A 24,268-nucleotide genomic window follows, 5' to 3' on the forward strand; every position below is an offset into this window, starting at 1 on the left:
GACCCATTTACTCAACACACAACTTTATTGTTTCCATTCAACAATCTCAACGTCATTAAATCTAGTCAGAATCATCAAACTTGATAGAGTGAACAGCATTCGAATTGATCACACCACCTCGATAGCTTCCACGCTTTTTCTATACAAAAGTAACAAGTATTGAAATAAAAGTGTGTGGAATCAATAGTTTAGCATCATCGCTTCAATAATTTATGCAGCTATCTATTCCAGAAAATGAGATGCATTTCTATGCAAACACGATATATATGGGCTGATCTACAAGCTTAAATTCACCTTGTTTTTCTCTTTTGTAAATCCTTTGCCACGTGTAACAATCAGATCCATATGTGCCTTGTAACCATAGTCGCCATCAGCACCACCCTAAACACAAATGCAATAGGTTTTAACGTTAGTTGTGCAAAACAAACGTAAGATCTAATTAAACTTCAATTTGATTCAAGGCATGTATTGAAATTTTACCTTTGATACAAACCGGTTATCCTTGAGTTTTTCGTCAGCAAACTCGACCTCTTCAGCACGTACACGCTGGAAACGTTGCTGGATCGCATCTACTTTATATCGTTTACCCGACGAGGTACTTGGAGGTGTATTAGCTTTTTCAGCTTTACGCTTTAGTCCGCTGATTGGAGTTGATGTGGAAATAGCTTCTTTTTCAACAGTTTCACTACTCGAAGATGTAGTGCATTTTGTGGAGCTAGAGCTTTTTTTGGATTTACTCTTTTTTAAAGACTTACTTTTGGACTTGGACGAATTCGAAGAGCTGTCAGACTTTGCTTTGGTAGGCACATCAGAATCTGATGAATCCGACGAATCTGACGAGCTACTATCAGACTTTGCTTTGGTAGGAACATCAGAATCTGATGAATCCGACGAATCTGATGAGCTACTATCAGACTTTGCTTTGGTAGGCACATCAGAATCTGATGAATCTGATGAATCTGACGAGCTACTATCAGACTTTGCTTTGGTAGGCACATCAGAATCCGACGAATCCGACGAGCTACTATCAGACTTTGCTTTGGCAGGCACATCAGAATCTGACGAATCTGACAAGCTACTATCAGACTTTGCTTTGGTAGGAACATCAGAATCTGATGAATCCGATGAATCCGACGAGCTACTATCAGACTTTGCTTTGGTAGGCACATCAGAATCTGACGAATCCGATGAATCTGACGAGCTACTATCAGACTTTGCTTTGGTAGGAACATCAGAATCTGACGAATCCGATGAATCTGACGAGCTACTATCAGACTTTGCTTTGGTAGGAACATCAGAATCTGATGAATCCGATGAATCCGACGAGCTACTATCAGACTTTGCTTTGGCAGGCACATCAGAATCTGACGAATCTGACAAGCTACTATCAGACTTTGCTTTGGTAGGAACATCAGAATCTGATGAATCCGATGAATCCGACGAGCTACTATCAGACTTTGCTTTGGTAGGCACATCAGAATCTGACGAATCCGATGAATCTGATGAGCTACTATCAGACTTTGCTTTGGTAGGCACATCAGAATCTGACGAATCCGACGAGCTACTATCAGACTTTGCTTTGGCAGGCACATCAGAATCTGATGAATCAGACGAGCTACTATATATTAAAAAAATGTTAAATTATAAATATATAAAATGCGATCACACGTTTAACTCGACAGAGATAACGGTCCAAAATCTACTTACGAAGAAGAACTCGATGATGAACTGGTCACAGTCTTCTTCTTCTATACAAGCATACATACAAGTTAGTAAACTTAGTATAGTTGACTGATTGCATCACCAATACAAAATTTAAATGTACTTTGATGATTTTAAAGTACTGTTTGATTCATTAGCAGAATAGTAGATAGTATACATATTACTATAAAGTCAACATATACATACAGCTGAAACTGAATGATTTGATACACTCTTTTTTGAAGCACTGGCTGTAGTAGACTTTTTGCTACTTCCATTGGTAGCTGTTTTTTTCAAGATAAATCCTGCCATTTTGAAGGTGAGTCGAGGCAAGAATTTTTTTGCAAAAATCGAAATTTGACTTGAATGGATAAAATAAAATGCCTCGTTTGGTTGTAGGACTCGTATGAACAAGATTGCCAATAGCCAGTCTTACCAGTTGAATACGCTCATATATTGCTCATCACTAATAAAGACAACTGCATTGCTGATATCTCTAGCAAGTATTCAAACCCAACGACTGATGTCTAATTTTTCAATTATATTAAACCAAAACAGAAACAAATGTACCAAAGAATGTGAATTTCATTTAGAAAAGACGAGGCTCAAGCTCCCATGCACTATTACGAGAAAACTGCAGTGGTGCCTTAGCCTCGGCCTTGAAAACACACGCAACACAGTCCAGCAAAAGTGCATTAGATTCGCAGTATAATGTTAACATAGACCCATAGGTTATGCAGAAAGTAGGATCAAATGTTCAGTAAACAGATATCCAAGATTCCAGATCCCAGTAAACGTATATTATAGTCCAGTATAAAAACAAAAGGTAGAAAACAGTCAGTAGTGCATTCGACAGTAAGCATGGTACTGGAGTGGAGTGGTACAGCATACAGGCTGAACTGTGTCATAGACAGCCGATAATAGCTGTTATTGATGCGAAACTCATACCATTTGTACGTTCACATTGCCAGTCAGACGGCCATCTCGCTCCATCATCCTGCGATCCCACTTGTCAACACCCCAACGATGGGGCTAAGATAGTTGTGTTCAACAATTGAAACAGGTTAGCAGGCAGCTCCAACTTGAATAGAATCCACTCGGTGCTGTTGAGAGCAATCCTGACATCTCACCTTGTCATCGTTCTCATAGGTTTGCATTGCTTTTATACCAAATGAAGTGGCAGCAGTGACCAAACCAATCGCAACAAGTGCTGACAGAGCTTCAGCAGGGAAGGTCCATTTGGCGGACACTCGATTAATCATTTCGTTGTTACGAGACTTGTTGGGAAAGTCGAGTTTTTGTTGATTTGAACAGCTGCCAATATATAAGCAATTGATACGCTCAAGTCTAACTCTACTAATCAATATACATGTTAAAAAACAGTATTGTACGTTTATATATCCAACTACTCATTACTTCTTGTGTTGTTTAGTTGCTGCATACGCAGCAAAGTGTTCATTTAAAAATCAACAAATATACTACTAGATAGCATTATGAATATGCAAAAGTCTAGTTATTCTACTGCTTTGTAAAACAAAATAACAGATTCGATCATCAAACCTGAGGTTGATTGAATTCAGATTGGGTTACAAATATACACCCAAATAATTCTAACCGCAACAAAATGTCAGCCAAAATATCTATCGCTGATAAACAACAGCCATGGAGACCTGTCAATAAAAAATCCTTGGATGAAAGCACTACATTCACTTCACTTCATACTGGACCAGATCCATTACTGATATTGGCACGGTCGTCGCGTCCATCAGTATCTAGTGTAGTAAATACTTTACAGGAGGAGCTTTTCGATGTTCTGCATGCCAAGTCATCATTAAGCACTCGTGCTCATAATAAATATCATGTATCTGCTGGAACGCAAAGGATAACTAAACCCCGCATTTCACTCAAACCACATTGCTCTGCTTCTTACTTTCTTCAAATTACATCAACCTGGGACAAAGTGAGTGATATTACTATTTTAAATATCTCGGTCAAACTATTTCAATTCACTCATTAATACATTTGAACATGCAATGTTATATGAACTGTATTGGGATCGATATGGCATTTTCAATTTCTAAATGGGCAGGGAAACCGCTCAGTCCGTGAAAAAATACTGAGAGAATTTGTTGCCAGCAATGACAATAAAATTGGTCCACAAATTGAAAAGGAATTTGGAAACGGAGCAAGTTTATTTTTGACTCGCATTTCAGCATGGCTTCGATTAACGCAAGTATATCGGCATGGACATAATATACATTGAGTTCATGGTCAGTTTGTCACGATTGATTCTAATACCTATTACAATTTAAATCGATTTATAGATACTTGTTATCATACGATCTGGCTTTGCAAATTCGGGCAATTACAATCTTTGTGTCTGCATCGAGTGGAAACAGGTTTATGTGTGAATTTCTGGAAATTGGAGGAATACTAACTATTTTAGAGATTTTATCCCTTCCACGTGCTAAAGAAGTATGACTGGATTTTAAAGCGATCATGTATAAAAAGCCTATTTTAACATGACACATATTTGAATGAACCAATATCAGAGAGACAAGGCAGAAGCACTTCGGCTCATACAGTGTGTCGCAAACAGTGGTCGTAAATATAAGGAATTTATTTGCGAAAGTTTTGGTATGCATTGTTGGTTTAGACTATCCAAACATGATAAACTATTGTCAAATAGATTGACCAATAGAATGAAAAGGTGTTCGCCAAGTAACAGAGTGCCTGTCAAAATCACGCTCAGAAATCACCCAAGACTATGCTCGCAATCTATTGACAGAACTTGGAACGGTAAAGCACCATTATCAGCTCAATATCATCTATTTTTCAAACACAATTATTTATTATTTGATAAATTATACAACATATATACTAAAGGGTAATCCGAAATTTCACATGCAAGTATTTAAGGGATTACAGTCTCTACTTAGCTCTCAAGCAGTATCGCCTACTGCTCAACAAATGTCTGGACAAGCAATTCGATCGCTTTTGGTTTGTATTATACAGCACATTGTACAACTTTAATATATTCTTTATCTGATGGCTGTATTCTTGAATTTTCGGCTCAATTTCATTTTAGCCATCAATTCCAAATGTTCCACTAAATTTTATCGATCCAACATTGGCCCTTTTAAAAAGTCCACACATTCAAGTTCAGTACGAAGGATATGAGATTCTTAAAGAGCTTATTACACGACCGCCTCTACAAGATCTCCTTTTGACGCAATTGATTGCAATACTTTGTAACATTGTAGATGACAAAACAGATGACGTATCTGATGGTAAAAATACATTTATAATAATGAATTGGTGGTGATTTGAATCAATTGACTCGAGTATACAATCTAATTTTTGAAATAGATCGACATCGTAGAACCAAATCGGATCAAAAGGGCCTTGTTGGTCAATGGAATGAAATATCTGTAGAAGAGCAAAAGGAAAAACAGGTCATCATGTCTGGATATATTCAACAGGCATATGTCGCAAAACTTTTGGGGTATATTCGTTTAATCTCTGCTTTGCTTACCATTTCAGTAAAAATGTCGTGTATTCTTACATATGCATTATCACTACATGTATCTATTGCTTGAATATGTCAGGATTGTGGCAGCCACTGACAAAGAGCTAGCTGAACGTATGGTGCAGCTTCAGCTGATTAGGGGTTTATTAAATGTAGTTGCGAATATTAGCCATCCTGAAAGCCAGAAATATGCAACCAACACTCTTTTGGTGAGTTTGCTGCATCAGCCGATGTTTTATATTTCACCAAGTCTAATCGTTTTTAATATGCATTTCAGTATTTTGTTTCAAGCATTGACTATGTTGGCGCTTTTTTGAAAGAACACATGGGATCAAACTTTTTTGACTTGCTCGAGGTATAGTATGTTTTAAACTAAATCATCTTTGTTGGTATATATTAGACATTGATCTTTTGAGTTTCTACTTATTTAAACTAACAATATTTTAGAATCGACCAGATACATTTTATCGAGAGCTTACCAAAGAACAAGTGCGATATTTGCGAAGGAATACATTTAAAATCAAAAGGGTTAATAGTCGACACTCGCTTGCAAGTTCGGGCTCGGGATCAGAAAGTTCTGATGATGAGTCGGGGTAAATAACAACAGAAATCAATGGCTAAATCTTGGAATCCATTTGGTGCTGAATTTTTATTGAATGTATTAGACAAAAAACAGGCAGACACAGTGGATACTCCAAAAAGGACATTGCATCATTTCCGTCTACAAAGTTAGTAAGAGTTAAAATAGCATGCTATTCAAAGCCACCATCTATTACTAACGTATCAAACGTATCTTACATTTGTTGGTAACTTCAGAGATGAAACGACACAAAGGTAAAATTCAAAGCTTGGGTTCTGTAATCAATGTATTCTGACCATTACGATTGCTATTATTAGTGCACAAAAAGAGCAAAAGCTAGTTGAAAATTTCTATGCTCCAAATGTGGAAACCAAGGCAAACCAAGAAACCATTATGGACGGTTACGAAAATACTGATATAGTAGGTTTATTATAACAATATACTCTTGTCATTGCAAATATTGGATAAATACACCATCAATATGAGCAAGCCAATAATATTTGCATGCTGTTTTGTTAAACATTACTTTAGGGTGCTGGCAATGCTCCACCGATTGAAAATCTATATACCCCATTTTTACAAGCGACTACCAAAACTACGTTTGCAGTAAGTGGTGTTTTTTGAAAAATCCAACAATCATTGAAAACATTCTTACTGCGTTAAATAGGGAAATAAATACGCTACGGGTGTATCTTTAAATGAAGGAACTAAAGTGTTTTCCACAGAACTCGATAAATTCCGGTGAGAACTTTGCCGAAAATGCAGCGTTAAACCTTTTATTTGTCGACTAAGCTCACAATTGTTTAAAACTAAATCACCATTACAACTCACCATCATAGGGTCACTGCATTCAAGAACAAGAAACGAGATGGTAAAAAGGAATTCGAAGCAACGTATCAAGATGAGATGCAAGCACGTTTAACAAACATGAAAACGGATCCAAAACTATTCAGCAAAGAAATGGCAATTAATGGTATACAAAATATGTATTGTTTTATTTAAAGTTTAGTCCAAACTTCAAGTTTTTTGTATTTACGAATAGAAATTATGAAATTGAATTATGTTCTGTAGGTGATATGGAGCGCAAACGTGTGCCCATGCCAAGACCCAAATCCAAAAAAGATGCAGATCGAATCTCAAAGTGTGGTGCATTAATCCCACTTTCACCTAATCCAGAAGACCCTACAAATGTCAATTTTCTTTTGGATATACCAAATCCAGATCAATCTCAAAATATAGAAAATGATCTGAACAACAGCGGGGAGACTCAAGAGCCGTTTAATGAAACGGCATCATTATTGGAAATATCTGGAAAGCAAGATTTTTTTCCAGAAGAAGTAATCGAAACAGTTAGTACTATTTAATTTGAATGATTGACTAGCAGAATTACAAATCGGCTTTGATGATTAAATATGCGTTGTAATGATTACATGTGATGCCTGCTAATTATCATAAACTCACAAAATATAGCCGTATGAACATCACTACTCGTCAGGAAATATATCATATCGATCATCACTGTCATCAAATGCTAGTGATGGTGATGACGAAATTATTGGAGAAGAGCAAGATTATTTCGTAGCACTTGTTCATCCAGAACATGTCGAAGAGGCTGTTGGTGATGTGATCAAAGAGACTATTGATGATGTGGTCGAAGAAGAAGAAGAAGCCACAGAAGTAGTATAAGAAGAGCACCAAATGATACTGTTTTCCTTGGATGAGAATATCGACTAAAATCAGTTCAAATGCTAACCTTGAAAATAAAGCATATTCAAAATTAAAGTACAATTCGATTGCATTTTATTATACACTAAACCATACAAAATGACTGGCATTCTGACATTGAATTAAGATGGATAGAATTAATGGTGTTGAAAACTGTTTACCACTTGTTATGATGGAAATTGAGAATTACTTGTTTGAGCCAATACAGTGTGATGGAGTGATGGAAATACTCGAAATACACACAATACAACTCTTGCAGCAGTGTATGAAACTATCAAGCATGGCATGGTATGGTATGAAGGGTGTAGATTAGACTTGATAACAATGTGTACAATTTGGACTTTTAAATTCGGAAATAGCAGCTCTGTTCCAACATCCCATTGATTGTAAATGTCGAGGTTGTTTAACCTTGTACAAATGACCATTTCACATGCAACTTTAGCCTGATGTTGAGTATTTTCAAATGAATGCAAGCTTGCGACACTCGCTTGACTCGTTTGGCTTGGATTCTGGTTGATATTTACGATATCAATGCAAAGTTGCATTCCAGAATGAATGTGTATAATCTGATGTGGTCAATCGTTTGGTTTTATTGTTATCAGTCATTGACACCAGTGATTGCATTGATTGCAAATAGTAGTCCAAGTAATCATGCATAAACAAACACCTGATAGTCACTGATAAACTGATGGTATCCAATGTATACATGACACATTGTATAGTTACATTTAATTGCCAGCAATGTGTGATTGGATTACTCGAGTCATCAAGCAGTTTTCAAGCAGTTTTCAAACAGTTTTCAAGAACAATCAAGTCATGTCCAATAAACTGTCTGATGTGCAGGTGTTTTGGCATTGGTCCGTTGGTCCATTAGTACGATTGTTGGTTGGCAACTCGGACTTGTAAATGACAATTGATTCTTGATTGTTGCATTGGTGTCCATATGTATCCATATGTGACTCATTGTATACGGAACAGGACTGACAAGTGTGTCTGAATTGATGACAAATGATACAGCCTATCCAGTAAAAAGTAATACATTGATCGTGTCTGTGTGGTAATAAGCTTTATAACTCCCACTTCTGAATGTATGAGAATCAACTTTCAAACAACGGATACGTCCAATGACTTTTGCAAATGCATTGATGTAGAACAACAGCATATACGATGGGAATGGCTCCAATCGCACGATAAAGCACTTGAATTTGCAAAGTATGCTTTATTTTCAAGGTTAGCATTTGAGCTGGTTTTAGCCGATATTCTCATCCAAGAAAAACGGTATCATTTGGTGCTCTTCTTATACTACTCACAAACTTGCCTAGCACTGACATGGTGTTGATTTTAAAGACATCCAAGAGCACAATGGTAATTTTTCTAGATAAAAAGGTACTCGAATCGAGATATTGTTAATATTCGCTGTGCTCTCCTATTAAAGATTGGCTTTCAACTCTTCAATAAACACAGCGTTCATCATATGATATTCATAGAATCAAGTTATAGTCTTGAACAAAGATTATCTTCTGTTTTGACATAAACATATACAATCATCGAGTTTGAACCCAGACTCATGTATTGCAACCCAGATATTGAACTCGACTGTTTGATGTTTTCAAAAAAACTATACCAACTCCTGTATCCCAAAATCTCATGCGTTCGCGTTTTAATTCAAGAAAACAAAAATCGCACATCTCGGTAACTCAAATAGTTGCTTCCATGACAATCATCAAGAAAAGTCAGGCATTTAGAGAGTTCAAAACACAATAATGTCCAGTAAATCATCATTTCATGAAACTGGCTATTAAACTGTAGTATCTTTTTGTTGACATGTAAAAGTAAAAATGATTTAGATGAACAGGAAAACCACAAGGGGTAAATAAAATTGAGTAATAGATATATATTCAATTGACTTGAATGACTTTCAATATCATAACCCTATTGAAAAGTGGATAGCTTTAAAGTATGAGCTGGATAGCCAAGCAAGTGGGCGGTGATTGTAGGAAACATCAATTGATTTGAAAGCAATATACTATAAAAACTACATTTGTATTCCTATCAATCAAATCGGTTGTTTTATCCAAAATCTCAATTTGGGCGTTGTACAAATTCTCGTGGCTACTTTGTTATGCACCCTTAACCTGCCCATACGACGGCGTGTATAAGCCTACCTATCCAAAATAATACAACAATGGACATATTTGAAACATCGAATTGCTTCGACTCATAGTCAATGACAATCGTTTTGTCCAAAATATTGCAAGGGTGTAAAGATTAATATTAATCTTTTGAAACGCCAATATTGATATTTTATTTACCCTGCGACAGGTAAATTAAATTAATGTACTATCGCTAAACTTGTTACAATCCAAATACCAACTGATTCAGCATGGTTCTACTCCTTGCGTCGCTTGACTTCTCTCTGTCTATACGAACTAATACACCCCACATCAAACAGTAGATTTAAAAGTTAGTCGGTACTCTTGACAGACTCCTGCGCATAATCATAACCAGCAGTATGAATCAAAATTAACTTGCCATGATTGGAGTGAGTTCATAAAAGCAAGTACTTGCATATCTAGAGGCATATCTAAGCTATTTAGGCTTATATCTCTGGTATTTTCAACACAAATAGGTGTTTAGTGACAGAAAAGATCTAAAATTAAGGCTGGCTATAGCAAACTAGCTCTTGTCACGATTACAATATACTTGTAGACCTACAATTTCTGAAGCCGAGCAAGCTGAATGATTTCGCAGGGAACTGCCCCAGAAAACCGGTTAGAGCTTAGAACTCTAATGATTCAAATCATGGCATTACATATTAGTTGCAAAAAAACAAATTTGATTATAAAAGTCAATCTTTTGAAAAATGTAAGCCATACATGGACAAAAACGCTCGACTTACAAAACACTCAGTCGTGATAATCTACCAATCTCGGGCGGGATGCTCCCACTGAGTTGATTATAGTTGATTTTCCTAGTCAAATATTGATTAATAGTGTCAGTATGAAACAAACCACAAGTTGAATACGGCTTTATGTAGCATGGATAGTGTTCGAGTCAATACTACACGAAATGCGTTAAACTCACAGTTCAACTAGATTAGTTAGGTTTCCAATCTCTCCAGGCATAGACCCGACCAACTGATTGCTATATAGATTTCTGCAAATCAAATCAACTCATCAAATTAGAAACCACGTTCATGGGAGTCTCGGTACTTTAAAGTCATTCTCAACTCACAGCTTGGTCAAGTTGACTAGCAAGCAAACGTCGATAGGAAATCTTCCAGAAAGCCTGTTTTCGTACAAACCACTACCATCATAATCATACAAGTATCATCAGTATCTATAATCGCTATGCATCTTTGTAATAACAGGAACAACCTACAGATGGCACAAACGCTTTAGATTTCCGAGACGTGGAATCTCGCCTGTCAATTGATTATTATAAAGATTACTAGTTATGCATATAGAGAAAAGAAGTCAAAATCATGATAGAGTAGTTGTAGGTAGACTTGATAATGGTACTCACAGTTTGTTCAGCTTAGTGAGATTTCCAAGCTCATGAGGAATATGTCCACTCAAGTTGTTGGTGCTTAGGTTTCTGATAAAAATGCATTATTGGTGTCAGTGTTCAAGCTGTACATGACAAAAAATGTATCTAGTCAGTTCTCATACCAACCCAACCTACAATTCAGTCAAATTAACCAGCTTGCCAATCTCGGTAGGAATAGCACCTTGCAAGTCGTTTTGGTACAAAGATCTGATGTATATTCAACGCATTCATTAGTCAATCAACATCAGCTACAAATTATACTAGCAGCACAATAACGTACAGTTCAGATAGTTTTGTCAAATTCCCGATTTCTTTCGGAATGTTCCCAGTTAGATTATTTTTGAAAAGATCTCTGCTTTACCAACCATATCAATATTATCAAAGCAAGCAATTAGAAAAGGTCAATTTCCATCACATTAAGAGGCGGCTCATAAGATCGGAATTCACTATTTCCGTCTGAAAATAAATGAGCAATTTTTATATCAATATATATCAGCATAGGCTATTGATACTAGAGGAGTGGATGTTTTAAAATAGCACTTACAGCTCACAAAGATGATTGAGGTCTCCAATAGATGCGGGAATCTGGCCACCGATTCCATTGTTCCCCAATCGCCTAGTGACAGTATGAAATGGCCGTAATGAAATAATTGATATGAAATGACCGTAATGAAAAATTGATATGAAATGACCGTAATGAGATATGATTAATATGATTCTGTCGATGAGTAAGCAATATTCAACTGTCTTTATAAACTAATGAACTCTTACAAGATTTGCAATTGTTTCAATTTGCCCAGGTGCGGTGAAATCACACCATGAATCATTTTGGCCCCCAATCGACTATTCAAACTTGCTCTTAGTAATTCAAATCTTTTTCAACAGTCAGTTGCAGAGTACACCTTATTTTCTTACAGTTTGATTATGTTTCCAGATGCGTTGCATATAATGTACAGTTTATGCTGTTTAGATAGTGGTGTTTGTGAATTGATTCCCATCTGAGCGGTCCAGTTGGGAAGTGAGTCTACTAAGATTTGAATATCGGATATGTTTGATGTTGGTAGATTGGCCAAAGAGCAATTCGATTGTGAAGGAGGCTGCGGAGTAGATATGATAGGATGGCAATCTGATACAAGCCAGCGATTTCAAACGCATAAAGCACGGGTCAATGTATATGGATGGGTTGGTGAGCATATACCATCAGGGATGCATTCAAAGGGTTCCATGGCATATGAATGTAATTGTATATAGAAATACAACAGAAAAAGGTATTTATGAGTTGCAAGGAATCAACAAAGCACAAATTATAGCGTAGCCAAACGACACGATATACAGCGGAATAAGAAGCAATAAAAGCGACGAGATAATAATTGGAAAACAAATGCCATGGAAAACATATATCAGAGCAAATCGATCGGTCTTTTACCATGTTTCTTTGTACTATATCTCATAATTTCATGTCTATGTTTACCTTGAAACGCACCAAGCTGATTTAAATTATTATAATTGTCATCTCGAATAGCACTTGCAAATGTAGTAGTAGCTGTTGTACTCCATGCATTCGGCATTATTATTTTATCACCATCCTTATTAGATATGCTGGAATTTCTAGCATCAGAGTCGCTAAAAAACTCGGCCGAGGAAGGAGATATAATAGCACTGATGGACATGGCATTAGTTGCAACAGAAGCCATGCTCGACACAGATGGTTCATCTTTACCGCAGCCAGAACTCCCATCATGAACTCTAACCTCAATATTAGACATAGTGGCATGTTTCGAAAAATGCATCTCATCCTCATGGTCAAGAAAACCGTAAGTCATGACATTCTCTAATCGCTCCACAATATCCCATGCAGTTGGTCGTTGACGAATATCTGCATGCCACGCATCCGTTACAATTTGCCAGACGGTGCTAGTGACGTTGCCACCATCAGCATTAGAATAACAAGGTATGTACGGTCTTATTCCTTTGGAAATCCATTGAGCGATGACTTCTTCATCTCTCTCATGATGAAACGGTATCCATCCAGTCAAGATCTCATATGCAGTCATTCCAAATGAGAATATATCCGATGCCGGATGCTGGCAGTAATTCTGGTAATACCGCTCTGGCGCAACCCATCGATGGCTCGCATAGTATCTTTTGGACAGCTCTGATGAATTCATTGCGAGTGCAGATTTAGACATACTGGTGGCAGCATTAGTGCTCAACGAAATAGTTCTTGAAATACCCGAATCACTTATTGCGATCTTATCATCGTAGCCATACAGTACACCGCTAGCTCGCAATTCACCTTGAAGAATAGGTATCGGTTGACTATGCAAGTAAGCCAGTCCTTTGGCAATATCCAGCAGAAAACCAACTCTTGTCTCCATACTTGTCATGCTATTGCATCTCAGAAATTTGGTCAAATCCATTTTCATTAACGGCATGACCAAAAACGGAGAATCAGTATTCAAGCACACTCGCCATATCTTGACAATGTTAGGATGATCGAGTAAGTGAGCATGATCGATTTCAGATACTATTGTATCAACGGCATCTTGACTATACACACCATTGATCATTTGAATAGCAACATTACGATTACCCCATATGGCTTTATAGACAGTGCCCAGCCTTGTTTCATATAACACTGCGAAAGTCGACGATTCATTATTGTACACAAACTGAATATCACTGCGCTCAATTTCCCAGATTCTATGCGGTGCAAGTGCTCGCCCGCATCTAGATATAATACTAGATCGCTCTGAAATCAACAGCGATTTCAAATATAATCTTGAATCTGGAGGAAAATCAACACATTGCGTTTGCAGCGTACGTTCAATATCCACCAAAGTATCCATAAATTGTGATTGAATGTTTTTCAGGGAACCGTGTGTCTGTAGTAAACAAAAAAGCTGTGAACTGTCTTGCTGAATTGCAGCTGATATATTGTACTGTTCGATTAGTGGTGGTGAGCCACGCACTTCTGCCAGGGCAGAAATCTGATTACTAAACAAGACGATGGACTGGGAAGTAAGCACATGCTGTAGGATCTGACGGATGGGATTTTTTGCAGCATGCTCACGCATAAACGAATGAATCTGAACGAGGATTACATAGAATGCATCAATCTTGGAAATAATACTATTCACATTCACCTGTTGAGTACTTGATGACTGCTGTATATCTGAATGTTGTATATGTGGCCTTGTGATGTTGTTGATCTTCAAGGTTTCAAAGCTGGAATCATTGGAAGCTATGGCCACAAATTCCTGTTCCAAGTAACGGGAGCAGCATGACAATTGTTCGGTCATCATTTTGATAGTTTGAAGGTTGGCATGTAATGATTTGCTAATATTGTCGATGAGCTTGATGGTTTTATTGGACGCATATATGGCCTCTGGAAGCACGCATTGCGGTCGTGCTGATGTATGTGATCCAAGGATATCTGCTTTCGCACGCTTAAACATGACTGAAGTGTATCAGATGGTAACAATAGCAGCCTTCTCTAGATATGGTAGTGACAATCGTAATACTCTGTTCTTCCAAATATCTTGCTCAAGACACTGGATAATTAATGGCAAGTAGAAATTTTAAAGAAAAACTAAAGATGTCGAGTACAAGTCAAACCTTGAAGTCATCTTAAAGCATTACTATCAAACAGTTTTACTGCAAACTCATGAGTTGGCTTTTGAGATTTGCTTGACTGGACAAGCCTGGTGATTTATTCTGCATTCTGCTAGGCTTTTATCTGTTTAAAACTACAACAGTCTCTACTTTACCTATACGATGGACTTGGTTGAGTCTGCACATATCTTGGAATACAAGCCGTTTGATTCCAGAATTGTAGAATCGAAATCAAACCTACTTTTTGTGGTCTGCAGTAGATTCGCACTGCGCGAAATGTGTCAACAGCATCTGACAGCTATCAAAAATCGCATCAAAATTCAGCCATTTCATTCCCGACTCAAAAACTTTAAATTGGACTTTCATTTCAGTCGCGTTGACAGTTTTGAGAAAGTTCTTGTAAAACTGTACCATTGTTTATGCCACTGCCATCACTGGATTCAGTAACTTGGAATCGAGGGAAAGTATCAATAGCCGATACTGCTGTATCAAAAGAATTTGACACCAGATTTGTATTGTGTTGAAGCAATTAGACTCTAACCGTTTACGAACCGTTCAAATGATTAGCTTACATTGGTTGTAATATCCAAGCAGGGTATTATTCTATTCTAAACAATGCTAACACTATTGTGTCACACTGTACATCTCCTAATTCATATCCTTCTCATCATTATTAGCCCTTATGTTTCTATAATGACCACACTTATTTTAACATTGTACCCGGAGATAATTTAGCCAATAGGACGGATTCCAGCGGGTACAATAGCTTATTATCAAACACTACTTGTTTGAGGCTTAAGCCTCAAATAATCTATTACTATAAGAACTAAGATACTTTCGTATTAAATAAACATCCTCTGAATATCGTCTAACTATCATCTGATATAACTTTGTTATTATCTATTAAGTTCAACTCTTTATTTTGTTGACTTTGACTTATGTGACTACTTCCTGACTATCATTCAAGATCTCTTCTGGCCAATCTTTTCTATAGCGGCAGATTATACACTATTACATTATATTTTACTAATTGAAAGACAGTTTCTTTATCTCTATATTTCTTTTACGATAATCAAAAACCTTTAATAAAATACAACACCAACCAGCTTAAAAAGTGTAATCAGGATCAATTTAAAGTTTATTACTATCATTGGCATTTTGGATCTACAGTAAAGTCGTTGACAAATACTCCAGATTGAGCATTTGCACCTAAACCTCGCTTGGCAAATCCTTTTTGAATTTCGCAAAAATTGGCTCCTCCAAACAGTTGCTGGTCAGCGAGAATAATGGCATTGCGGGCAATCACCATGGTTGGATTGCAGGGCTGTAGCTTCATTCCTTGAACTACAAGCTTTAAAAATACGGTATTGCCTTTGCCAGATTCAGAGTTCATTAAATTGGGTTCAAACCCAAGCTTTTGCACCATGAGCCAGTATGCCTCCCAAAGTGCAATGGCCCAAGACTCGCCAATACTATGAACGCTATTTGTACGACCTGCGTCAGCATATGTTCTACGATTGACATTTACATTGGTGGTGTATGGAGCAGATCGCACGCCATTTTTACGATTACCAGTCGAGTATCCGCCAATAGGAAGCTCGGTTTCGGGTGTATCAGACACAACTGCCTCGAGAGCCAATGACAAAAAATCTGACCATCCCTCACCCATACCGCTAGATTCTTGCAGCTGAAGACAACTAGAGTCATCTGGTCCACCCGTCAATCGAGTTGATAATCCGTGAGTAAGCTCGTGAATAATAACGCTATTGTCCATGGATCCGTCAAGGTTGGGAGTCTTTGAAGTCCAGGTAAACATTCGCATAATCCCAGATGCACCATCAGGAGGAGTAGCAAAGTTGGCATTGTTTTTACCACTACCATCCTGAACCATAGCAACCACAGCATCGTTAGATTTTCCATTGTCGCCAATATTACTTGTTTGAAAATTTCCAGAAACCTCGTCAAATCCATATTTGAACATTATATCGTGGTAAAAGTTGACTAGGAAAAATATGTTGGTGATAGAAGAGGATATGTACTGGCTCGGATCTTGCGTGGCAAAGTCGGCTGTAAATTCAAACTTAAAGTCGGGAGCGGTCAGTATTCCAACATTGGGATCGTCATTCAAAGCTCTGTTGTCTTTAACCACTGCATTGTTGCCTTTAGACTGAGATACTGGTCCCTGTCCGAGACCATCGTCATGCCAGCCAAGTGGGGAAGAATCCTTGTCAATGGGATTTGAAATAAGCATTTGTGGGACAGTATCTGGATCAATGCCACCTAATGGAATCACAAAGTAGGACGAGCTTGGAATGTTGCCCGTTGGGGTTATCTTTTGCTGTTGGCGTCTGTCTTGGCGCGCTTGTCGTTTTTCGAGGTGCTTTTGATTTGGATCAGATTCGGTAACCAAAGCTCGACGAAGAAGCCTGACAGTACGGGTACCATCTGAATTGCTGGTTGCCGATGAAGACCAATCTTGGGACCCTATAATCTGTCCGTTGGTTTTATCGATGTATGCCACAACCCAAGAAATGCCAATTTCCAGATTCACCTCCCATACGCACTTGATGGAATCCTTGGTTTTATACAGTTTGTTCTTTACAGTTACAGTTTGTAAAGTCAAAGCATCCAATCCCGAAATAATTATAGTATTGTCTTGATCAATACTTTGACTTATATCCGATGACGTAAAGTTTTGCCCTAGTGAGGTTGTTAGAGCAATGACAGCATCAATGGGCGAAAGCTTTGATGCGTGGGTACATTTGTCCACTGTTGCTTTGAGCTCTTGCGTGACGTTGACCCACGAACTAGTTTGTCCGATCGGGTTACCAAATTTATCAGTATGAATTACGCCATGGGTGTTGGCAATATCGATACCATTGACTTTTTCAATAACATTACAGCGATAAAGCCCAGTACCCTGATCTTGTGGACTAGTTGTAGTTTACAATAGAAAGAATGGATATGCATTGTCAACAACTAGACTGATTCAAAACTCAGATTGAGTAAACACAATTCAAACAGGATAACTCACGAGGCCCTTTGCTGCATGGTAACGTTTTCCCCGAGAGTGAGCATACCTTCGAGCATGGTTAGAGCATTGTGTTGAATGTCCGTTGTGTTGAGTGTCGTATTGCGCCACTGGTCATTCAACGTGTAGTTGTATTTGATCTGAGGTGCATAATATCCTGGGAGCTGATACTTTTGTTCGGTTTGAGAATCTGAAGGTTTGATGGGTGCACCCATGACAAGCATGGCTGCTACACTAGCCAGAAATATCGTTTGAAAATACATTTTCAACTGTGTTGAAATACAGTACGTAACAAATATTTATAGAATGGTAAATGAATGTATTGTATAATACAGCCAGTAAATAGTCAGGACTAGATATACTTGAATGTGCAAAATAACCCTATGTTTTACAAGTTAAATATGCGAAATATTAAAATGTGCAATGAAGAGAAATAGGACGTAGATGATATAGTAAGAATAAGCTTTAAATATGATTTTTGTTTACAATATCAAGTTTCAGCCAGCAAGAATGTCTGCTGGAAATATTTTGGCGTATTGTAAACGGTGGTATGCTAAACTAATCAACAAATCGGCATTGCTTGGTTCTATACATTACAATCTACCACCACCAAAGCCACACTAACGACACCACAAAATGATTGAACGAAAATTTGAGTGGGTTGCTTGCTTAGCAGTAGTCTAATTTGAAATCTACATCAAAACAGTTGAGAGGCTTTCAAATAGTTGAAATAAATTCATAAGCCACATTCAATCGCCATCATAACAGCTCAATGTTGATACCAAATGCCTGATTTTCACTTGAACGCGCCATTGAAACGCAGATAAAGAGCTGCGGCGTATTGCAGCTGTATTCATGAATGTAACTTTATTTGTCTTGGAATAGACAATGGTTGAATATTCGCTGCGCCTTCCTATTAGACATTCTCAGTTCAATAAACAACGTTCATTATATGATGCACACGATCAAACTATCGCTTTCTCCACTTTGGCATAACTATGTATTGTACGATCACCAGATTCACCCATTGCAATGCATATATTGGACTATACTATTCAATAATACTCTACACACATTTTATGTAAATACAGCTGTGAAATGATGGTTGTTCTAGCCACTGCGTTTATGGTAATAAAATGTATTTGGTTTAAAGACCTGTCCAGGCATGATTTTTAAAAAGGTTGATTACTAGTCATGGTAATGTGACATGTACCACTTGGCCCAAAGCACAAACCATATCAAAGCTTATCGCTATATTCTGTGAGAGTATATTGTCTATTGGCAGTTTGCATGCTTTGTCCTGTGTTGTGTGCATTGAAACTATGATCCAAGAGTGCCATTTGTAACTGCAGTTTCCCCGCGAGATAGCTGCTGGTGCTCTATTTACTTGTACTACTAGACACGGATATGCTTTCCTGCTACATATATAAATCATTCAGGAATCCGCTGAATAACCCATCTACTTCTAACATACTTTTTTAATAACCAGCATGCAATACCTAAGTATTTGGATGGTGGCTTTACTGGCAGCTACTATCAGCGCGTCGGTTATCCCGTTTGCCACTGGTCCCACTTTAGTGCTGAATGAGGGAAACGAAAATGTGGAACCGCTTTTTAAATTAGCATCCAATGATGCTTCGTTTATGAATAATTATCCTGATAAACCAAAAGATACTCGATCTAACAGAATTTGGAAACGAAACTCTCCAACTCCACCTCAACCCGATGATGATGATCCTCCCTTTCCCAAAGTTTCCGATTTTCAATGATAAACAGCCAAGTCTGTAAACAACATTATTATTAAGAAATAAATTATCTAAAATTTTATTACATCTTGAAGCTGATTGGTTTATACTGAAATCTGGTTCATGATTGAAAATGTCTGGAGTGATGCTTTCATTTATTCGCAGTGTTTGAATAAATCCAAAAAGCATACAACTTGGTTGGATATGCAGGATCAAGATATATATACAATGCTTTATGCATTTATTCTCGAATTTGCATATTTCTTGTCCAAAACTATATTACTAGTTACGAGTATCATCTGTATTATGCTTTGGTGTATCGCCAATAGCCCTAAATAATGGACCAGATGTATCATATTTTTTTCAAATTACAATCAGTTGTACACAGCTTTCAAACCATCTACTAGTTCAACTCTAAAATGAGCTTAGTATTTGCCATCTATCTTTTAGTCTGTGCATTTGTACTTGACTGGTCGATTAAATGTGCCATGACAGTCAATCTACAGTTGATGATAGGCATTGTGTTGATAAACTGACAGTTGTCGTGTATCTTTTACAGAAACTAGCTTTATTTTTTATTCTACATAAAGCCTATAAAAACATACTATTTCCACCTTGCCCATTTAAACGGGAGTCTCGCTACAGCTTGGTTTAGTCTTTGGCCGCTTAGCTATCTCAGCCTCTAGACGAGCTAAAAATCCTTCAAGTGACTTTTCTTTCACCAGCTTAAGAAGATGATCTGCTTTTGGTGTAGGCATATCTCCTGAAAGATCCTTCAAATGCAAAGCTTGAGCTGTGATTTTTGAATATCTGCGCATATCTTTGTGCCATTTGACACGCATTTTCTCAGACTCTGGATTTGAAAGTGGCGTATATCCAGGTGGAAAAAGCTCGGCGGCTTCCTCATCAGTGATTTCGTCCCCATCAACGGCTTCCTCATCAGTGGCTTCGCCCCCATCAGTGATTTCATTTTCAAGTCGAGTCAAATCAGCACTAATTTTTACCTCATAGCTGGTTGATGGCTCAGCATCGGATGAATCGGGTACATTAACGGCCATAACATGCCCAAACAAAATTATAGAAACTGAGAGTAAAATTAGTTTCATGTTTTAAAAGTTGTCAACTGAATGTGCTTGTTATTGACAGAATTTAGCTAGTTTAAGTATCTGCAATGGCTTCATACATACACAGCATAATAGTAAAAGGGAATAATAGCATAAGCCCAGCATGATACGGTCGCCCTGAGTGCAGGGCGAGAGATTTGGTGCAATGGACAACTGTAAAGCATTTTTGTATAGTCTCCAATTTTGTGGAATGTTAGATTCAAGAGTCGAGATTGCACAAGTTTTTGGAATAAACTTGAATGTCAAGATATAAGATATTTGCATGCAGTACGCCATATTCAAACACGTAGACCAACAGTTCAAGTGGTTGCTATTGTAGTACTTGTATCGCCCCGACCTGAGCCATACCTGTTAGGGTTAGACGCACTAGTATCTAAAGATACAAGTACAGCTACGAGTTGATGATCTCGAGATGGTCGCGCTAAGACTCACTAGACACAACAATACTCAGACACCGCTATATAGTGAACCCAATCTATGATTTCAACAACTTCCATTATCAAGAGCATCTAGTATTATTTTGATAATACTTGAAACCAGGCTTTATACATTGCGGATTTACAACTTGGCCGACCAGACTCAAGATTCATGCAAATCCATCAAGAGCCCATGTTGAGGCTGCTTAATGCTGAACAGAGGGCACTGCTTGCTGCTTTATAAAGCAGCAGTTTAAAGCCATGAGATTGATTAGCAACCCAAATTCGGGTTTGAGTCCTGTGCTGTCAACTGCTTGCTATGGCTTTACACATTTGCAATATTTTAGGGTGTTTCAGCTTATTGCTTCCGCTTATAGTTTCAATTAACTAATAGTTTTGCTTCCAGTGGCTAAAACTCAATACTGGAGTTGAATAATCATCAGTTTATACTATTGATTATGGATAGTTCAAAAAACCGAAATAGAGTTCAACCTAAAGCCTTTGGATATGTTAATGCGTCATGTCCAACTGCAGTTCAAAGCCCTTTCAGTGTCGTTGGTGACCTGAATGACACTCGCCCTAATGATGCATTAAACGAGCGACCAGATACTAGCAGGCTGCAGTATGAAGGGAGTGACAATAGTAACCTAACCCTGAATTCGCCAAGCTCTAATACACCGCTTCTTAAGCACCATTCTGTCAGCCATTTAGAGCCAGGCAAAAGCGATGTGCAATTAATCGATCAGCCCAAAAAACCACCTGTGCATCCTGAATTCTTTACTGTTCAATTACCGCTGAGTGATTCTGAAAATGATACCAGAAAGTCTACTCTAGCATTCAAGACACCCATTACTAGGCATGCCAAACTTGCTCATTTGGATGGACTGCGTGGTATTGCTGCTCTCTGGGTGTTCTTTATTCATTATTTAGACAACCGCTCTCCAAAGCTTTTGAATGTAATGGATCTCCTTGTTAAATATTGACGACATGTATACGGTACTATCATTTGCAGTATGTAATGTTAACTTTGTATATTTGCTTGATTTCAAGTTCCTTCTCGGATACCAATCTTGGAAAGCAAGGTTGGTTTTATAATCTGATTTACAATTATTCTTTAAACTTTGTCATATGCCTTGCCAAGCTATTGATCTTTAGTGTTTTTACTCATTCAATCATGATTCAAATTGGATTGCCATGATAAAAAGCGTCCCAATATTCTTTATTTTGAGTGGTCGAGTGCTTACGGTTTCCGTGCTCAGAACTGGCAACTTTCGTCAACTTGCATCGGCCATTATTCGACGTCCATTTCGGTTACTTGTGCCTATGTATATTTTAATTATTCTCGACAACATGCTAATTCATTATGGTAATGTCTGATTGTTTAAAGCTTATCTTTTGGTCCAACGTTTACAAACTTGTATGGAATCCAAGCTAATATCTATGTTTCAAAAACTTGCACTGACTGTTACTTTGTTAATAGAGAGACCCGTTAACTCGCTGTTTGAGCTTATTTTCTCCCCGCTGTGGTTTATTGTACGTAGCAGTGACTATCTTGCAGCTGGTGTGTAGTGAGTATGTTTCGCGTAGTAGTATGTCGCTAACTAAACTCTAAATGATATAGTTTGGTTCCATCAATGTCCCCGATATAATAACGGGTGTTGTTTGGACTCTTAGACAAGGTAACCCAAATTTTGTTGCCTGTGATTGCTGGATATACAGTAAATTTATTTTTTAGAGCCGTATTCATGCAAATAGAGCACTTGTATCCAACAGTGATCCTATTATTTAGAATATGTACCATGGTTGGATATTTGTTGTGTCTTTCTGTTAGAAGTTGATTACTCTTTCAATAGACAATGTCCATCATAGATGCACACAAACTATATTTTGAATCTACTTTAGAATAACCATTCACTGCAATCTAGATATTGAGTTTGATTCTTTTCAATCAAACTCTGTACAAACTCATCCTTGTCAAAAAGTTCAAAAGATAGTGTTGTCCAGTATATTGACAACACTCATTCTGTGAGATTGACTGTTTCTTATACATCGACATCCTTACTTGGTGCTTTATTTTACGTGAATACGGCTGTGATACCACACCGAGTACTCATTTGATTATTATTTCAATCATGCACATTAGAATACTATTTTTCGAATGTCATCTATTTTACCACTTTTCTGTTGCTGCAGTTTCAGAGTAACAACCGAGCAAGATACATAATTATGGGAGCAGTGATGGCCTGGTTTCACCTGACACACTCGTGGGGCACTCATTTTATTGCTGGCTTATTTATAGCAGATCTAGCGCAACATGGGTACATAGAGAAATATCGAGGATGGCGTTTTTCTCCATATCTTACAGCAGCTTGTTTCTTTGGATCAATGATCTGTGTTTTCCGTACTCCTTGGTTCAATATTGCAGACTACCTTGATCAATCCATTCGCAAATATCAATTTTCCAATGGAGTCATGGGCGTGAGCGGAGTATTTTATGAAGAGAATGCTTTAATATTTTTATTCTGTCTAGCAACTATGTTTGCAATCGAAACAAGCGTATATCTTCAATGGTTTTTTTCTAGATCTGTCTTTTTGTTCCTAGGACGAATTTCATTTCCCATGTATTTAATTCATCACTACACATTTTCCACTATGGATTGGTTCAACCAGCATGTAAAAAACGTTTTTTACGATTCTATTTTGACGGAAATCATTATTATTGTAGTTCCTACTCTATTTCTCTGCTTAGTATCGTATATTTTGGTGTTTATTATGGACAATCCAAGCGTGGTTGTTGGAAAATGGGTCGAAGGAGTGGTTCTTGGCGATGATTGGTCTCTGCACACTTTCAAAAGTTGGCTGATAAGGATACCTCAAAGGCTTAGACTCGATTGTCGGCAATGCGTACTTGGCTGGTGGTGTGCTGTTAAGAAATGCTATATTAATATGCGATTTTCGAAAGAACAGTCATCATCTTAAACTCTTTTCCAAGGTTTATTATTTATGAATAAAACGTTGCTCATATGCTTGGTTTATGGTATAGTTGTCCTACTTTACAGCTGGTATCAATGGGTATGAAAACGGGAGGAAAATATTTTATTTATATTCCACAATTCAATTTCGCCGTGTTTTGAAAGCATCCTGATAATACCAAACAGGCTGCTGTTACGGGATTTCGGAAACAAGAATTATGCGTTGTAAAATTACATGGCTGTTTTAGGTTAGTGCACAGATCCTAAGTGGAACGTCGAAG

General features: G+C 37.6%; 8 protein-coding genes across 8 annotated transcripts; 3 read left to right on the forward strand and 5 right to left on the reverse strand.

Annotated features, from left to right (window-relative positions):
* Window positions 1–10: 10 nt before the first annotated feature.
* On the reverse strand, window positions 11–2,013 carry BATDEDRAFT_34940 (uncharacterized protein; the record flags this gene model as incomplete). Its single annotated transcript, XM_006678506.1, has 5 exons — window positions 11–139; window positions 295–381; window positions 481–1,618; window positions 1,708–1,748; window positions 1,909–2,013. The coding sequence occupies 5 exons, from the start codon at window positions 2,011–2,013 to the stop codon at window positions 62–64; spliced, it is 1,449 nt and encodes a 482-aa protein (XP_006678569.1). The 3' UTR covers window positions 11–61.
* Window positions 2,014–2,290: 277 nt separating this feature from the next.
* Window positions 2,291–2,963, reverse strand: BATDEDRAFT_88253 (uncharacterized protein; the record flags this gene model as incomplete). Its single annotated transcript, XM_006678675.1, has 3 exons — window positions 2,291–2,359; window positions 2,650–2,733; window positions 2,832–2,963. 3 exons carry the CDS (start codon window positions 2,961–2,963, stop codon window positions 2,291–2,293), a joined length of 285 nt encoding a protein of 94 aa, XP_006678738.1.
* A 362-nt stretch (window positions 2,964–3,325) lies between these two features.
* On the forward strand, window positions 3,326–7,496 carry BATDEDRAFT_24394 (uncharacterized protein; the record flags this gene model as incomplete). Its single annotated transcript, XM_006678377.1, has 17 exons — window positions 3,326–3,661; window positions 3,791–3,934; window positions 4,254–4,338; window positions 4,412–4,500; window positions 4,588–4,701; window positions 4,790–4,991; window positions 5,071–5,206; window positions 5,310–5,439; window positions 5,508–5,585; window positions 5,678–5,823; window positions 5,896–5,958; window positions 6,128–6,230; window positions 6,342–6,416; window positions 6,478–6,551; window positions 6,650–6,783; window positions 6,882–7,159; window positions 7,281–7,496. The coding sequence occupies 17 exons, from the start codon at window positions 3,326–3,328 to the stop codon at window positions 7,494–7,496; spliced, it is 2,403 nt and encodes an 800-aa protein (XP_006678440.1).
* Window positions 7,497–9,924: 2,428 nt separating this feature from the next.
* Window positions 9,925–14,542, reverse strand: BATDEDRAFT_24395 (uncharacterized protein; the record flags this gene model as incomplete). Its single annotated transcript, XM_006678378.1, has 12 exons — window positions 9,925–9,964; window positions 10,251–10,322; window positions 10,435–10,506; window positions 10,620–10,679; window positions 10,770–10,841; window positions 10,917–10,985; window positions 11,061–11,132; window positions 11,220–11,291; window positions 11,365–11,439; window positions 11,629–11,700; window positions 12,000–12,210; window positions 12,556–14,542. 12 exons carry the CDS (start codon window positions 14,540–14,542, stop codon window positions 9,925–9,927), a joined length of 2,874 nt encoding a protein of 957 aa, XP_006678441.1.
* Window positions 14,543–15,846: 1,304 nt separating this feature from the next.
* BATDEDRAFT_11084 (uncharacterized protein) lies at window positions 15,847–17,289 on the reverse strand (the record flags this gene model as incomplete). Its single annotated transcript, XM_006678282.1, has 2 exons — window positions 15,847–17,005; window positions 17,171–17,289. Coding segments are annotated over 2 exons (1,278 nt in total), but the record flags the coding sequence as incomplete, so codon positions are not given.
* A 951-nt stretch (window positions 17,290–18,240) lies between these two features.
* On the forward strand, window positions 18,241–19,499 carry BATDEDRAFT_24397 (uncharacterized protein; the record flags this gene model as incomplete). The annotated part of the gene is made up of 2 exons (XM_006678379.1): window positions 18,241–18,278; window positions 19,220–19,499. 2 exons carry the CDS (start codon window positions 18,241–18,243, stop codon window positions 19,497–19,499), a joined length of 318 nt encoding a protein of 105 aa, XP_006678442.1.
* A 599-nt stretch (window positions 19,500–20,098) lies between these two features.
* Window positions 20,099–20,533, reverse strand: BATDEDRAFT_88252 (uncharacterized protein; the record flags this gene model as incomplete). Its single annotated transcript, XM_006678676.1, has 1 exon — window positions 20,099–20,533. One exon carries the CDS (start codon window positions 20,531–20,533, stop codon window positions 20,099–20,101), a length of 435 nt encoding a protein of 144 aa, XP_006678739.1.
* A 940-nt stretch (window positions 20,534–21,473) lies between these two features.
* BATDEDRAFT_88344 (uncharacterized protein) lies at window positions 21,474–22,584 on the forward strand (the record flags this gene model as incomplete). Its single annotated transcript, XM_006678574.1, has 4 exons — window positions 21,474–21,971; window positions 22,066–22,097; window positions 22,221–22,381; window positions 22,496–22,584. The coding sequence occupies 4 exons, from the start codon at window positions 21,474–21,476 to the stop codon at window positions 22,582–22,584; spliced, it is 780 nt and encodes a 259-aa protein (XP_006678637.1).
* Between the last annotated feature and the right edge of the window lie 1,684 nt (window positions 22,585–24,268).

The sequence above is a fragment of the Batrachochytrium dendrobatidis genome (assembly GCF_000203795.2).
Source record: "Batrachochytrium dendrobatidis JAM81 unplaced genomic scaffold BATDEscaffold_5, whole genome shotgun sequence".
In the NCBI taxonomy this organism is placed as follows: domain Eukaryota; kingdom Fungi; phylum Chytridiomycota; class Chytridiomycetes; order Rhizophydiales; genus Batrachochytrium; species Batrachochytrium dendrobatidis.